This window comes from Oratosquilla oratoria, chromosome 14, assembly GCF_046742065.1.
Source record: "Oratosquilla oratoria isolate Oo_2021 chromosome 14, ASM4674206v1, whole genome shotgun sequence".
Classification (NCBI taxonomy): Eukaryota; Metazoa; Arthropoda; class Malacostraca; order Stomatopoda; family Squillidae; genus Oratosquilla; species Oratosquilla oratoria.
Genome location: NC_134790.1, coordinates 32,003,893 through 32,022,326, shown reverse-complemented (window position 1 = coordinate 32,022,326; position 18,434 = coordinate 32,003,893). Strand labels below are relative to the sequence as shown.

The following is an 18,434-nucleotide window of genomic DNA, read 5'->3' as shown; positions in this document are numbered from 1 at the left end:
GCAGTGGGCAGGACACAGAGATGACCCATCATTCATGAGGATCTAAGATGAGAAGGAGGAAAGGGTGGTGGATGGGATTGAAATGGGTGGGAGTAGGTACATGCCTTTGACTTGGCTACCTCCATTATAAGGGGGAAAAAGCTTTTGGTATATAGATAGATAAGTTTAACTCTGCAAATCAGTCAGTTCATTGTTCCAAATCTCTCTTTTTAACTTTGCAAATTCCTGCCTTTGTGTGGTATTGTATTTACACTTCACCCATGATTAATTTAGCTGTTTGGAAACTATGTGTTTTTTAAACAATTAACATGGTGACTTATCATGAGTATACATTATGTATGTATGTATGCATGTGTAGGTATGTATAGGGTCCAGATATAATGAAGCAGTGGGGATAAACTAACATCAATTGTTAATCACTGCTGTGGAAGCACTGTGTCTCACTACGTTGCCTTAGATTTGAGCAATATAACATGGGATGGATGAGTCTTTCCATGAGGTGCTAAGAAGGGAGGGGTGTTAGATGGGTTTTCATATTCATGTTGTGGGTATGAGCTTTGTCTTGGTTAACCCTTATAAGGGGAAAAAGGCCTTTGGCATGTATATACATATACACAATACAGGCTTGATATAATGGAATTTTCAAGTTTAAGAGGCTTTATAAAGGGTTGCACCTGCTGTTGGAGTTGGAGGGGTTTGAGAGTTTTAAAAATGGGCACAGTGGGTAGGAGACAGGGATAACTGTTCATCCACAAGGAACTAAGATAAAAGGGAAGCAGGGGAGATGGATGGGAGTGGAATGGGTGGGAGTGGGTGAGTGCCTTTGACTTGGCTACCTCCCTTAACCTCTTTAGTACGAGTCAAATTCTCACATGCAGAATTGGCTGCCAGATTACAATGCATCACATTACTTGCATTATAAGATATAAATTCACTGCTGTATTATTTGTTCTCTTTTACTCTGAGTAATAATAAATACAGAAAATGTGATCAAACCAGTTCACAGAATTTAGGGGTAGCTCATGTACAACTACAATAAAGATATAATCAAGACGCTGATGCTGGCATCCTTATGTATCCACTCACTCCTCATGATGCCTACATAGCTGTCATGGTACTGAAGTGGTTAAAAGGGAGTAGAAGGTCTTGGTATAGAGATAGAAAAATGGGCAGCTTCACTGCTGGTGCATGTCAATGGGGGTCATAAACTTATTGTTTAAGCTATCTGCAGTATAAAAATAATAGTGGTTGTCTTGGGTATCACACACCAGGAACTTGTAGCCCCACAGTGATTAGCAATGTTCCTCAGGGTTTCCCATGGATCTCTTGAGGAAGAAATGTTGGACTATTGACTTGCATTATTGTGGGACTATTTCTGTGTCACCACAGTAGGAAGAATGGTGGGGAAGTCATTGTTTGCCAGTTCTCCTGATGGGAAAAGGTGGAGGAAATACAAAGTTGATAGAGAGAGATCTTGGGGCCAGTCTGTAAATTGTCAGGGGCTGAACCTCTAGATGGGGGTAAAGATTTTGATGGGTTTTAAAGATGGGCAAGTTTTGAGTGGATTATGGTGCTATGAGAAATCGTTAGGCAGTGATGACAATGGTAAGAATATCCAACCTTAGTAACTGGGAGAGATTTAAGTTATTTTTTGAAGTGGTCAGTTATCAAATTAAACATTTTGAAATCTTAATATTTTATGCCTTTAATTTTGTAAATCATATGAAATGCATAGTTTCATATATATATATTTTTTGCCAGAACTTTTTCTTGTAGTTTAAATGACAAAGTTTAATTTAGTGCAGATGAAGATACAATGAAAGATTGGCAGATGGGTATCATAAGTTGTAAGCTTCCTTTCTATGTCTCTAAAATTTCCAACTCTACATATGTGACAGAAAAAGCAGTTGTTATAGGAAAACTGAATGCAGCTTTGCTTCTGCAGGAATGAGTTCTAAGGCTATCAGCTTCTGCACTGCAAATTATGCAATGGATATGAAAAAGAAATGATAATAGAATAAATTATTGAAATTGCATAATAACCTTTTATATCTCAGACACTCTCTGATATATGGCATTGATCTCTTTCTCCATTAGGTGATAATCTGGGTTGCTTTGGAGGAAGTAAGAAAAAGAAAGAAGCCGGAAGTGGAGGACAGGCAAAAGAAGGAACTACAGGGCCTCGCACCACCACCACTCCACGGACAGAACCTGTGCGGGGCATGGAACTACTATGGCAACCAGAGGTAGTAAGTAACCTGTGCCACTCTAACACCTTTGGCTTTGCATTAACTTGGGTTACCTTTAAGGTGGTGCAATAGGAATTAGGGATTCTGGATCTACAATACTTTTTACCAACACATTCAACACAGGATAGGCCTGGCAACAGATTCAAACTGCCCCAGATGTAACCAACACAAAGGAGACACAGAACACTTGATACAAACAATACATAAATTCAAATTTAAATATGATATTTAGAAATCAAAAATGTAGATTAAGATGGAACTGTACATGAATTGGAGTGTAGGTATCATAGAAAATTAGAGAATAGGAAACAGGACCTAACGAGCACTCCTCCTTTCCTGTATACTACAATTAGGTACATACATACATATACCACGTTTTTTCCCACGTACAAGGGAGGTAGCCAACCCCACACTGACAATTAGTGGCACATCATGGATCAAATTTTTTTTTGTAAATATAGATAACACTTGGGGGGGGGACTAAACTGAATTTTGTAAATGTAGATGATGTTTTTAAACAGATGTACAATGATTTTGAATATAAATTGAAGTATATGTTCTCTCTCATCCCTGTATTTTGCCCATTGCCCTGGGTCAGAAGCAGTGTACCAAGACACAGTATATCCACTGCAAAGCTGCTTCATTGAATCAGCAACCCCCCTCTCTGTCCCCTCATGCAGAAAAAGAGATGGGGAGAAATCCCTTCAGGCTGCATCAAAATATCATTCACACATACTCCTCCCTCCATCCCCTTCCCACACCCTTTCATACATCACAGCATCATCCATACACAACCATTCTCCACTCACCCCTATCATCTGTCTTCTCCCTTTATTCCTCAACAGACATTCCCCTCTTTCCCAATGCCCCTTTTACCCCATCCATCCATCTCATCCTTGGTCACCCCCTCATGTTCACTCCTTTCACCTCTGTCTTCCACACCTCTTTTACTAATCTTTCTTCACTCATTCTTTCCATGTGTCCGAACCATCCAATACTTTTCATCAACCCTATCTCCCAACTCCCTTTCCAGCCCCACTCTCTTCCTCACCTCATTTCTCACTCTATCCAACCTACTAACCCCTACCATACTTCTCAGGCATTTCATCTCGAACACATTTAAACTCTTCTATCTTCCTCTCTTATGTTCCATGTTTGTGCCCCAGACAGTGCTGTCGGCACAGTCACGCCTTCATACAATCTCCTCTTATCACCCATTCCCAAATGTGTATGCCTCATTACACTTTTTAATCCCCCAAGGCATTTACTTGCTTCTCTCAGTGGCCGAATTAATGAAGCAGCCTTGCTGTGGATGTACTGTGTCTTGCGACACTGCTTCTGACCCAGGGCAGTGGACAAGATGACAGGATGACCTGTCATCCAGGAGGTGCCAAGATAAGAGGGAGGGAAGAGGGTAGAGGGGAGTGGAGTATGTAGGGCATGGAATGAGTGGGAGTAGTTTCTATGCCTTTGTCTTTTGGCTCCCTCCCTTGTAAAGGGGAAAAAGACTTTAGTATATGTATGGTATATGTAATTTCCTTCCAAAACATCCTTTTATTAGTTTCAAAATTTTCTGTCATACTCTTCCCTCATTTTGCATCTGCTCTCCTCTTTGCCTCCTTTATCTTATACTTTACTTCTCTTATCTTTTCTTCGTACTTCTCATATGATTCTCTCATCCAATTTTGTAACCAATCTGTGAATACTCATTTCTTTTCTTCCACCACCTTTTTTACTTCATCCCAATGCTCACTACCCTTCCCTCTATTTCCTCCCACCCTCCTTGTTCCACACACCATCTTTGAACATCTTGTGACTCCCTCCTTGAACCATCCCAAATCCTCCACTCCTTGTTCTACTCTATTCTTCACTCCCTCCCACTCTTTTCTCAGTTTCTTCTTGTACTCCTCCTTTTCTTTCTCATTTAAGTAGTTCACTCTAAGCACCTCCCTACCTTCTGTCCTTCTCCTCTTTTTCCATCTATCCTCCACTGATATTCCCCCATTCTCTCCCCTTAGACCATGTACATCCAAAACTGTTCCTACTCTTCTGGTAACCATTACATAGTCCATTAAAGCCCTATCTGCCACCCTTCCAACCATCACCCTCTCCCATGTGTATTTATGCTTGACTTTCTTCATAAACACTGTATTTGTTATCATCAACTCTCTAGACACATCTCCACCATCATCTCTCCACTACGACTTTTTCTTGCGACTCCACACTTCCCAACCACTCCATCTATTGGTTCATCTCCTACCCTAACATTGAGATCTCCCAATTCCACTACATTTACATTTCTCCATGAACCCTCTATGCACTTAAATCTATCCAAAAAGCCTCCCTTTCCTCTACACTCTTCTCATCACCAGGCCCATATGCACTCACAAAACCCACATCTTCCTTCCTAGTTTCACCTTTATCCACATTAACCTTGAAGAAACCTCCTTCCACACCATATGTTAACCTATCTCTTTAGTTACTAGTATAACCACCCCTTCTCTCCCTCGTCCTTTCTTCCCTCCTGAGACCCTCCCAACTACAGTGGTACTCCCTAAGGCAGTTGTAGCTCCTCTTGGGGATCGGTGTCACCTGTGTAGAGCCGGTGGCCAGGGCTGGTTGCCGCCGTTTGGCCCCCAACTCTTGGGGTTGGGGGTGGTCCCACGACGTAGACGCTGCGGCTCCAGGACATTCCCCTCTTTCCCAATGCCCCTTTTACCCCATCTATCCATCTCATCCTTGGTCACCCCCTCATGTTCACTCCTTTCACCTCTGTCTTCCATACCTCTTTTACTAATCTTTCTTCACTCATTCTTTCCATGTGTCCAAACCATCCCAATACCTTTCATCAACCCTATCTCCCAACTCCCTTTCCAGCCCCACTCTCTTCCTCACCTCATTTCTCACTCTATCCAACCTACTAACCCCTACCATACTTCTCAGGCATTTCATCTCGAACACATTTAAACTCTTCTATCTTCCTCTCTTATGTTCCATGTTTGTGCCCCAGACAGTGCTGTCGGCACAGTCACTCCTTCATACAATCTCCTCTTATCACCCATTCTCAAATGTGTATATCTCATTACACTTTTTAATCCCCCAAGGCATTTCCTTGCTTCTCTCAGTGGCCGAATTAATGAAGCAGCCTTGCTGTGGATGTGCTGTGTCTTGCGACACTGCTTCTGACCCAGGGCAGTGGACAAGATGTAGGGATGACCTGTCATCCAGGAGGTGCACTATTCGATGTAAGAAAGACTTTCCCACAGACTCAGACTATACACCTTTCATAGACAGTCAGACAAAACACATAATACATAATCTCAAGCACTCATCTGCCTGTGGCCCTGATAACATAAGTAACATCCACCTAAAACACATTGGACCACAAGGTATACACACACTCACAAACATTGCAAACTACAGCTATTCACACAACACTATACCCTACATCTGGAAGCATGGTAAAATAATCACCATTCCAAAACCGAACAAGGGTCCAACAATCCCAACATCGCACCGCCCAATCACACTTCTCTGCACCCCCTCTAAAGTCATTGAATGCCTAATACTTCAACTTGTCACACCACATATTCCCCTTGCTGACTCACAACACGGTTTTAGGCCACTACACTCCACAAACACTCTTCTGATAACCCTCACACAAAGAATTTTAGATGGCATCAATTCAGATAGGCCCCACCACAGAACACTTCTTATAACATTAGACATTAGTAAAGCTTTTGATGCTATACCCCGCCACAACCTAACAAATAAAATATATAACACAGACATGCACAATAACACCAAAAGATGGCTGGCCAATTATCTGGCAGGTAGGAATGCTTATGTGTCATATAATGGCTAATCATCGCACATCAGAAACATTAAGAATGGAGTACCACAGGGCTCTGTTCTATCCCCCATGCTCTTTAATCTATACATGCATGACTTACCCACACCAGACACCTCAGAAATACAAATCTCTTCCTGCGCAGACGACATAACAATCACATGCACACATCGTAACACAGACAAAGCTGCAGAAATAATCCAGCCATACCTTGATACACTCAACACATGGTTCATCACAAACAGACTCAAAATGGCTCCAACCAAATCTACAGCAACACTTCTCACCAACTGGACAAAAGAACACAAATACATACCTCATCTCTACATCAACAACACTAATACCACACGCAAACACACTGAAAATTCTTGGTGTAACATACGATACATCCATGTCTTTCAAACAACACATCACAAACATAAAAAACAAATGCACACCTAGACTTAATGCACTTAAGTCAATCACTGGAACAACATTTGGACAAAACAAAGAAACTAATACAACAATATACAAACAATGCATACGCTCAGTGATGAATTATGCGAGTCCTGCATGGGCTCCTAATCTCAGTGAGACACACCACAACACCCTTCAAATCATACAAAACAAAGCCCTAAAAACAATTACAGGCTGCACAAATACAACACCTACAGACCATTTACACCATGAAACAAAAGTCCTCAAAGTCAAGGACCACCTTGACATGAGAGGCACACAAACACTTGCCGCAGCCACCACAAACACATCACACCCGCTACACTACATAGCAGAACACCCACACACACCAAGAAACATTAAAACAACATCCAAAGACCTGTATCACACACAGATACTCTCTTCTCTTCCTCCACAACCACCAAATACCAGCCTCCGGAAACATATTCATAATCATATCACTCACCGCTCCATTAACACACTGAAAGACAACACACTGCTGCATGCCAGACCCCCTGATATCCACCCTTCTGAATCCTCTCTCCCATGAAAGGACAGAGTCCACCTGGCCAGACTGCGGTGCGGCCACCACCCAGCACTTCTAAGCTACCAGAAGAGGCTGGATAACCGCATTGTGAACAGCTGCCCAGGATGTAACACTTCACCCCATACCATACAACACATAATGGAAGACTGCATTATACACAATCATGCACGCAAACAACACAACATACACTCTATAAAGGATTTGTGGGAAAACCCAGTTTCGGCTGTGGCATTCCTTGGGGAGACGGGACTGCTTGGACAGACAGTCTAGGGAACGACAACAACAACAACAACAGTCACAGTATAATAAAGTATCATAATTTCTTTATGAATAGAGATTTCCTCTATTACAGACAAAATGATGTTTGGCTGTGGTCTGTAGGGCTGCCTCATATAGACCCTAAAGTATCAGCTGCATGCTACTGAGCAATTTTTATCCCCACAATAACTTGCAGCCAATATTAAATAAAACCCTCAATAATGTGTTGAATATCTTTCCAATTATTCCCACTGAAGTGTTTTATTTAATGCTGGGAAAAAATTCTGCTACTGTATTACTGCTTTCTGCCATGTACCAGTGTACATGAGGCAGGTGTCTTGACCTCTGCAATGAGGTAATGAAAGGACAAATTTGGGGGGCTTCAGCACCTTCAGCATCCCCCCCCCCCCAATGGTGCAGTAAACAGTGAGTGTAGGGATGTCTAGTGTTGATGCCTGCAGCCATGGGTGGCTGTGATGCAGTTTAGAGAGGTGTTGCTATTGCACAGACAAGATGGCTGTTGGTGATGTTGACCAGTAACTTGCAACAAGTGGGAAGTTAGTACCAAGTAGAGGCATCCTGATGTCTGCCAGGATGAGGTTCCAGGAGTTGTGGCAACTACCGAAAGTGAGGTGCAGGCGTTTGCACTTGTAAATGGTGATGATGATGCCATTGGTGTCAGTGAGCCTTATGCCAACATCTTTGAGGACTTGATGTAATGCTGCAAATGTAGAAGAGATGGAACTGCAAGCGCCAGTGTTGACAGAGCAACGATGTTTGGAGGAGCTACATCTATTGGAGCATCATGATGCACCTGCCAGTTCTGTTGGCTTTGTGTGGTAGGCAGGTGAATGGACAGCATCTAGAGGTATGCTGTTAATGTCTCTCAGTGTCTTTTGAGAGAGTTGGAACAATGGTGGGGTTGGCAGCAACAGGAGACAGGTCCATGGTCCAGGTCAAGGGTCACAAGTGGGGGGGGCTATGGTAATAAGGAAAGGGTTATTGAGAGTTGTTGTGCTTTATTAGTTAGTCAGAACTGATCTGACTTAATATGTGGCCAAATCCAATATATATACCATGTGGGGAGCATTCATGGTGTCTAATTAGGGATAATTAAATTGCATTGGGTTAGACTGGGTCACACGTAGGTGTGCACTCAGGTCACAGTGTGTCTCCTCCATACCATGCAATAATTATATTATATGGTCCATCGAGTGATTTATGGTTCTGACCAGAGGCTCTTTGCTGGATGCTTGAAGGCCCCAGGTCCTCTGCCAGAGACACCTGGGGTAATGGATTGATTGATTGATTACATTACTTTTCTTGGGTAATTGTATTATTAACTAACATGCTTGTTCATGTTGCACTCTTCACTCTATTGTATGACCTTAGTACAAAATTGAAGCACATTCTTTTAATTTAGTTGAAATGTGATACTAGGGGTGTGAGCTTGGGGGTAGACTAAGGAAGAAGTGGATGGGTGAGGTGAATGAAGCCATAGGATGTCAAACAAGAGAAAATGTGTTTGGGATACATAGAGAGTTGGAGAAAAATTTATAGACTAAAGGGATGAAATTTTCCATGAGAGGGATGTACTGGGAATGAACTGGTAGTTTTACTGGGAAAGAAATGAAAATAAGGTGAATTGACAGGTGGGATTGGAATGGTGGTAGTGGGGAAGAAGGCTATTGGTATATAGATAGATAAAAGTGTTCTAATGGTATAAAGAGGAAAGAGTTAAGGGATGAGTGTGATGGGAGTGAAAGTGACAAGGAGAATCCTTTGCCTTGGCACAACATCTCATTTTGTGGGTAATGGCTATTTGATTGGCACATACATATACCAAGGCTTTCTCCCCCTTACAAGGGAGGTAGCCAAAAAGGAAAGGCATAAAATCATTCCCACCCATTCCATCCCTGAATACACTCCACACCCCTCCACCCTCCCTCTCATCTTAGCACCTCCTGGATGACGGGTCATCCCTGCACCTTGTCCACTGCCCTGGGTCAGAAGCAGTGTCACAAGACACAGCACATCCACAGCAAGGCCGCTTCATTAAATCGGTGACCCCCCCTCTCCGTCCCCCCATGCATAAAGGAGAAGACGGGGAGAAATCCCTTCGGGCTGCGTCAAATTTGCTCACACATACTACCTCACCCCCCATCCCCCCGCCCATTCCACCTCATGCATCACAACATCATCCATATACAACCATTCTCCATTCACCCCGGTCTTCTGTCCTCTCCCGTCCTTCCTCAACAGACATTCCCTTCTTCCCCAAAGCCCCCTTCACCCCATCCATCCACCTCATCCTAGGACGTCCCTTCATGTTCACTCCCTCCACATCCGCCTTCCATACATCTTTTACTAGTCTTTCTTCACCCATTCTTTCCATGTGTCCAAACCATCCTAATACTCTTTCATCAACCCTATCTCCCAACCCCCTTTCCACCCCTGTTCTCCTCCTCACCACCTCATTTCTCACTCTATCCAGCCTAGTAACCCCCATCATACTTCTCAGACACCTCATCTCAAACACATTCAGACTCCTTCTCTCTCCCTCTCTCATGTTCCATGTTTCTGCCCCATACAGTGTTGTTGGCACAATCACTCCTTCATACAGTCTCCTCTTAGCATCCATTCCCAAATGTCTATACCTCATTACACTTTTTAATCCACCAAGGCATTTACTCGCTTCTCTCAGTCTACATTCTACTTCCACCTTCACTCCACCTTTTCCTGCCACATTTGCACCCAAGTATCTAAAACTATCCACTTCCTCCAGTCACTCTCCCTTAATGCTCACTTCCAGACTACTGCCACTTTCACCCCTTGTACATCTCATCACCTTACTTTTACCCACATTTATCTTCAGCTTTCTTCTATCACACACTCTCCCAAACTCTGTCACCAACTTCCTCAATCCCTCCTCCGATCCTGCCACAAGCGCAGTGTCGTCCGCAAACAACAGCTGGCTGACCTCCCACTTTTCTCCATTTTCTTTAACCATCTCCAATCCCTGACCCACTACCCTTGCATTTACCTCTCGCACTACCCCATCCATGTATAAGTTGAACAGCCAGGGCGACATAATGCATCCTTGACGAAGTCCCACCTTTACCTCGAACCACTCACTCTCTCCATTTCTAATCCTGACACAAGCTCTACTACTCTCATAAAAACTCTTGACAGCTCCTAGAAGCTTTCCTCCTATCCCGTATATCTGCAAAACCTCCCACAGCACCTTTCTGTCTACCCTGTCGTAAGCCTTTTCCAGGTCCATAAAGGCCCAAAAAACATCCTTCCCCTTTCCTATAGCTTTCTCACATTTCTGTCTTACCACAAAAATCTGATCTACACAACCTCTACCTGTCCTAAATCCACACTGTTTCTCACCAATTACTCCCTCTGTTCCTCTCCTAATCCTCTCTGTTATTTGTGTTGTTTTAGTGTAATAATTACTGGTGCCATTTTTCACTATATCATTCTGCATTGAACACATTATCTCTCCAACAATAAAGTGAGCATTTGAATAAGTCATGTTACCATGAGCCAATCCCACATTTCAATTTTTTTGTTTTTTCCAATCAAATAGCCAAAAAAAAAAGCTATTTGATTGGAAAAAAACAAAAAAAATTGAAATGTGGGATTGGCTCATGGTAACATGACCTATTCAAATGCTCACTTTATTGTTGGAGAGATAATGTGTTCAATGCAGAATGATATAGTGAAAAATGGCACCAGTAATTATTACACTAAAACAACACAAATAACAGAGACAGCAACCTAGGATTTGTTCCATTGGAGGGCCTGAGGACCTATGCTGGTTATTGTGGGGTCATAGGTTTTCCATTGGAACTTGATGTAAAACTTATTTTCTTGGAACATGGTACTGTGCAACATTTACAATTTAGTGGTTATTCAACAAACCTCTAAACTATACTAAGTAATTATAAATATACACATAGTGAAATGTAGTTGAATATGATACAGAAATGTCACAGGTTTGCACATTTAGATATTACTAGCTGGCATTGCAATCATTGACCTCTTGTTGCACCATCTTAGAGCTAGACATCTCTTCTCTCCTGAGTTTTTGTTTTAGCTTAAAGCTTTGCTCTTCTTTTCTCTAGGAAACTTTTTTCATGGTAGTGCATGCTATAGTCAACTAAGAATACTAGATTGTTAAGGTTTATTTAGACTTAATATGTATACCCTTTTCCCTACTCTAGTTTAGTATTTTTCACCACATGAAATTTATATGAAGTTGTATGCCATAACTTTTGAAATCTCACACCCATTACACCTTGTTACATAACCACAACATGCATATATACATGCATACACACCAAAGGGTCTTTTCTATCTGAAAGGGGGTTGGTCAACTCAAGAGTTCATGTGCACCATAGCCATCCAAAACCTATTCATAGTCCTTTCCATCATAGCATCTTAACACCTCATGGATGAAGAGTCATCCCTGTCTCATGCCACACAACATGGGTCAAAGGCAGTGTAACAAGACATGGCTTCTCTATAGCTGGGCTTAACAACTGGAGCAGACAAACATTTCACATTCTTTCTCTTTCTTCCTTCCTCAACAGACATTCCTCTTGCATCCAGTGCCCCCCTTACTGTGCCCATCCACCTCATTCTTTTCTTGCTTTCAAGTTATCTCCATCCTCATCTACTCTCCACACTTTGTTTTTCCTCACTCATTCCTTTCATGTACTGAAACCATCCTTTTCTGTTGTTGTTCTTTATATATTAAGAACTTTTTCCCCTCTTATAAGGGAGGTAGCTAAGTCAAAGCCACATACCTGCTCCCACCCAGTCCTCTCCCATCCACCACTCCATCCTCCTTCTTGTCTTAGCTCCTCGTGGATGACGGGTCATCCCTGTATCCTGCCCCCTGCCCTGGGTCAGAAGCAATGTAGCAAGACCCAGTACATCCACAACAAGGCCGCTTCACATAATTGGTGACCCTTCTTCTCTGTCCCCTCATGCAGAAAAGAGAAGACACAGTGAAATCCCTTCGGGCTGCATCAAAATATCATTCACATAAATATTCCCCTGCCCTACACTTCCCTGCATAACAGTATCATCTATACGCAGCCACTCTCCATACATCCCTCTCTCCTGCCTTCTTCTCCCTTCCTTGCTCAACAGACTTTTCCCTCTTTCTCACTGCTGCTTTCATCTCAGCCATCCATCTCATCCTTGGTCGTCCCCTCAAATTTGCACCCTCCACCTCTGCCTTCCACACCTCTTTTACTAATTTCTTTTGATTAATTCTTTCCATGTGTCCAAACCATCCCAATACTCTTTCATCAGCACTATCTGTCATCTCCATTTCTATTCCTGCTCTCCTCCTCACCTCCTTGTTTCTCACTCTATCCAACCTTGTAACATTAACCATACCTCTCAGACATTTCATCTCGAACACATTCAAACTTTTCCTCTCTGTCTCTCAAAAATTGCAGGATGATCTTAACAAATTGTTCACATGGTCGGTGAAATGGAAATGAACTTCAATATCTCAAGGTGCAGCATGTTAAACATAGGGCTACACAACTCCAAAAATAGATATAGCTTAGATAACATGTTTTTAGAAAAAACTGAGTGCAAGAGAGACTTGGGAGTTCTAGTGAGTCCTGACCTTAAATCCAGGAAACAGTGCATTAGTGCCAGGAATAAAGCTAACAGAGCATTAGGTTTCATTGCTAGGATGGATACGAATAGAAGTGTAGAGGTAATTATCAAACTCTATGTAGCATTAGTTAGATCCATCCTTGACTATGCAGTACAGTTTTAGTCTCCGTCTTTTAGAATGGATAGCAATTCACTAGAATCAGTACAGAGGAGAATGACCAAAATGATAAATGGGCTTGGAAATTTACCTTATGAAGAGAGGCTTAGGCACCTTAACTTGCACTCTCTGGAAAGACAGAGTGTAGGGTGATCAAATAGAGGCATTCAAGTGGATCAAAGGCTTTAACAAAGGTGACACAAAGTCATCATATTAAGACATTAGGTCAGGACTTGCAGTAATAGATTTAAATTGGACAAGTTTAGATTTAAGAAGGAAATAGGAAAGAATTGGTTTACTAACAGGGTAGTCAATGAATGGAATAGACTAGTAACCATGTAGTGAGTGCTGAAACTATTAGTTGTTTTAAAAAATGGTTAGACAACTTCATGGATAGGGGTGACAGGTGGTAATGGACATGGAACTGCCTAGTGTAGGCCTTATGGTCTCTTGCAGTCTCCTTCATTCTTATGTTCTTATGTCTTTGCCCCATAAAAGCCATCAGCACAATCACCCCTTCATACAATCTCTTCTTTGCATCCATTCCCAGGTGCCTGTTTCTCATGACACTTTTTAATCCCTCAAGGCATTTACTTGTTGTTCTCAGTTTAGAATAATGCTGAATATAGGTTCTGAAAATTTTCATGCATTATTGCATGTATTTTAAGTGACTTTTTAAATGCAAATATTACATGTTGGATATATTTACTATGTTGAGTCATTGATTATATTGAATAGTATACAAAAGAGTTCTATATGATTTTGATATTTTCAGGTTGTGCAATCTTACCTGGCCTTACTGTCAGACTGCAGTAACCCAGAGACATTAGAAGCAGCAGCAGGAGCCCTACAGAACCTAGCAGCATGTTACTGGCAGCCAAGCATTGATGTCCGAGCGGCAGTCAGAAAGGAGAAGGGTTTGCCTATTCTGGTAGAATTGTTGAGGATGGAAGTGGATAGGGTAGTTTGTGCTGTGGCAACAGCACTACGCAACCTAGCCATAGATCAAAGGAATAAAGAGCTTATAGGTGAGTTTGTCATTATTGCTGCTGTAAAAGTATAATTAGTAAAGTATTGGAAAAGGATCTGTTTTCCTCATCCAAACAAATAATTCTTACTATTTTAAACTAATTCAAAAGAGAAAGTTGATCTTACCTTCTTCTTGATAATTTAGATGTAAATTTTAGAAAAGGCGGATTTTCGAGAGACCGGTTTTAACTCGGCCGAGTTATACTTACGTCCCTTTCGCCCTTTTAAATTTATCCGTTATTTTCAATTATGTAATTTTATTCTTTAAAGAGAGGTTTCTCTTTACAGTTGGGAGTGAATGTTCCTCCGAAATTGATCTTCTGTAGTTTCAGTTGACACAAATTCTAAGCGTCTTAACTTGACGAAAACTATTATTTGAGTGAATCCGGTCGCAGGCTACACGCAATATCTATCATTTTCGCGACCATTGTTTACTTTTCACCGACCAGAATTTTCGGTATTTATTTCAAATGTTTAAATTTTTTCAATAGACTACAAATTATCAGTAGCAATTGATCATTAACATTATTAATTATTCAGATTTTATCCAATAATTTAAATATACATAATTTATTACTTTAATGAAATTAAACTTCTAGAGTTCAATAAACGAGTTCAATATGACGTCACCTTTTACGTAATTTCTAATATACTCCAGACAAGAGATTGCATTTGTAACAAATGCAATGCAACGCATCGCAACGCAACCTTGTGTCCAAATCAATATAAATACAAATGATTCAATAAGATTTAATGCCTCTAATCAATCTTTAATAAAACAATTTCTCACCCTTAGATTAAGGGTAAAGTATCTGAACCACCACCTAAACTCGTGTATCCTCACCCCAGAACCAGGGTGTAGCATTTTACCCAACACCTAATACACAATTTATAATTTATAAATAATCAAGTTTATTTCTCATAAGTTCACGCTGCTTTAATGCAGCCTTTCTTTTTGGTTTGAGATCTCTATTATTTGCAGATGGAGCTTGAGGATTTGTTTGATTTGAGTCGTTTCCAGTATCTACCTCTGAAGGTTGTGATGGGTTTTGACTTCCAAGAGTGATATTTAATTCCATGGGATACAAATTCTTTATTGTATGGAAGGCAATTTCTCCATTATTTTGTTTCACTTTAACAATCCGAACCTTATTGTCATGTCCAATAATTATCTCTAATATTATTCCCATTAACCAAAAAGGTCTGGGTTTATTTGGATGTTTAATCAAAACTACATCTCCTTTCTTTATCTTGTCAGACCATTCTTTCTGGTAAAGATTTTTTGCATGATCCCTTAAACTCAGAAGATAGTCTTCATACCACAATCTTCTAAATTCCTCAAACATCTCATTCTGCTTGCAAAGTGCATTTTCAAGATTTTCCTGATTTTCATCATTAACCCAAATATCAGTTTCATCTTTGAACATCAATGAACCAATGTTGTTAAGTTTGAGGAATGAATTTGGAGTTATAAATTCAAATTCTTCTGAACTGGCTCTATAAGTGAGAGGCCTAGAATTAATGGCATTTTTTATGTTTGAAAGGGCAGTCAGAAACTCAAAATATGTTGATTTAGATCTTCCAATTGCCTTATACAGACAGTTTTTTACTGTTCTGATAAGACGTTCCCAAGCTGCTCCAACCCATGCTGAATATACTGGGATTCTTACATGTTTGATTTTGTTTTTTGAGAGTTCATCCAAAAATTCATTCGACTCGAGAGTTCTCTCTAATATGTCTCCACCTTTCACAAATGATCGGGCATTATCACTGTACAAGTAAGTTGGAATAGTATACTGATTACAAAATCTTTGAAAGGCCAGAATGAAATTCTTAGTTGACATGTCAGGCAACAACTCAAAATGGACAGCCCTGATATTAAGACAAGTGAAAATCAATATAAAATATTTACTCAAAGCATTAGTATTATCTTTCCTCAAAAACACATGACCTGTATAATCAACTCCCACATGATTGAAAGGTCTGATCAGATTCATGTGCTGCTTAGGCATACTGGTTACTTTAGGGTAATTATAGGCAAGTGCATTATACTTCTGGCAAATTTTGCAGTCCTTAATTGAAGCTTTAACAGAAGATCTACCCTTTGGGATCCAGAATCCTTGGGACCTTAGGAAATTTAAGGTAGTACTGACTCCCATGTGTTGTACCTGAGCATGACAAAATCTGGTAAAAAGTACAGTGAAAAAGTGATCTTTTCCCAAAAGTACAGGATTGTGTACATTATAATCAAAATAAAGTGATTTGGAAATCCTTCCTCGTGATCTCAGGATGCTCTTTTCATCAAGAAACAAGTTTAAATTCAATACTAAGGAAGGCACTTCTGAATTTTTAAAGTTACTTGACTTGAGTGTATCCACTTGTTTAAGGAAGCTAATTTCTTTAGCAAAACTGATTGACTGATTTATCATGATCCAATAATCCAATGCCTTCTCATGAGAGTTTTCACCACTTTTCATACAAATCCACTTGAAGAGATACTCAGTGATTTTCATAACTTTATTATAGTTTGAAAACTTATTAATGTCAAAAATAGGTTTCATTTCAACTTCCTTTCCTTGCATGGTATTGAGAGTATTGATATTTTGATTCATCAGATTAAAACCCACACTCAACAATGGGTATTTAGGCCATGTATTTAAATCATATTTCATCCAATCTGGTCCCTTGAGCCAAAATTCAAAATTATCGATGAATTTGCTGTAGGTTAAGCCTCTAGTTAAGAGATCAGCTGGATTATTTTCAGTTTTGACATAATTAAAACTAATGGGAATGTTATAATCCCTTTCAAGCTGTTGTAGTTTACTATCCATTTCACCTATTCTGTTTTTGACAAACTTAGATTTAAGTTTAGGCTGTCTGGTTATTAACCAGTTGAGCACAACTTGTGCATCAACAGCAATATTAATATAGTTGAATCTTATTTTGGAATAGGCATTCAAAATAGTGGATATGCACTTTAAAGCAAGAATCACTCCAAGTAGCTCCAAGACTGGGATGCTATGTTCTTTTTCCTTGTTAGCAGGAGCCACTTTTGCTTTAGCAAATAAGAGGGAACTACTTTCCTTACTGGTACCATAAGCAACAAACCCAAAGCAATTTTGTGAGCTGTCACTAAAAATATTAAGTCCATATTCTTCATTCTCATTTAATGCCTGCCTATTAAAGGAGACCTGATTGGCTTTCTCAAAATCAGGTTTGATATTATCCCATTCATTTATTATGTCCTCAGGCAATTTTTCATCCCATCCTAATTTGTGTTGCCATACCTTCCTCATCAATAACTTTCCTTTGATACTAATGGGTAAGACTAACCCCAGTGGATCGAACAAACTTGAAGTCTCGGATAACAATTGTCTTTTAGTACTGACAGAGTGAAATTCAACAGGTGCAAGCTGCATCTCATCCATATTAGGATTAAATCTGTATCCTAAAATTTTCTCTGTCTCATTTGAATGTTCAACTAATTTGCCATCCTTTTCTATCAGTTGTCTCAGTTCAAGTGAATTTGAATTCCAAGATCTTAAAATAAAACCACCAAGAGCCATTCTTTCATAGCAAAGCCGATAAAGGTCAGTCATTTCCTTAAAATTATTGCCTGTGAATATTAAATTATCAACATAGAATTGACTGGAAAGAATGTCAGTGCATTTGTCAAGTGGAAATTTACTGGCATGTTTCTTCATTAAATAATGTAGAATGAAGGGTGACGATGTAAATCCAAATACTAGAGTTCTATATCTATAAGCAATCAATTTATCCCTTTCCCAAAGGAAACAAAAACGGTTCTTATCAAACTCTTGGCTGAGCCTAATTGACAGGAATGCCTGCTTGATGTCACTCAGCAAGATTATATCATTAGTTCTAAAGCAAAATAACAGTTTAAGCAAGGACTCCATTAGATCAACTCCAGTATATGCAGCCTCATTCAAAGAAGGTAGATTCTTATCAGTCTTTAGTGAGCAATTGAAAACTGGTCTAATCTTAGTCGAGACCTGCTCTTCCATCTTAATGACTGGCCTATGTGGAATCCAAGTGTGATTATTCACCTTTTCATCAGAAAAGTCTATTTCAATCTGCTCTATGATTCCATCCTGAAGCTGCTTATCAAAGACCTCTTCATATTTTTCATATAGATTTGACTTTTTAAGATTTTTTGAAACTCTCCCTAAAACTTTTCTGGCAACCTGAAAATTAGAAGGGACCAGTTCTATTTTTTCTGAATACCAAGGAAGCTTAACT

General features: G+C 40.2%; 1 protein-coding gene across 24 annotated transcripts in view; it reads left to right on the top strand.

The window, feature by feature from the left end:
* The window catches only part of p120ctn (adherens junction protein p120), a 751,624-nt gene that overhangs the window by 710,531 nt on the left and 22,659 nt on the right, over positions 1-18,434 (top strand). For 22 of the 24 annotated variants that reach the window (XR_012967136.1, XR_012967138.1, XR_012967139.1 and 19 more), the window contains 2 exons: positions 2,098-2,249; positions 13,921-14,173. Coding sequence is in view for 18 of the 24 variants with exons in the window: in XM_076197956.1 (XP_076054071.1) it covers positions 2,098-2,249; positions 13,921-14,173 (405 nt within the window). In the remaining 6 variants the exon portion in view is untranslated. The remainder of the gene's footprint in view (positions 1-2,097; positions 2,250-13,920; positions 14,174-18,434) is intronic. The other 2 variants (XM_076197941.1, XM_076197943.1) reach the window with 1 other exon arrangement.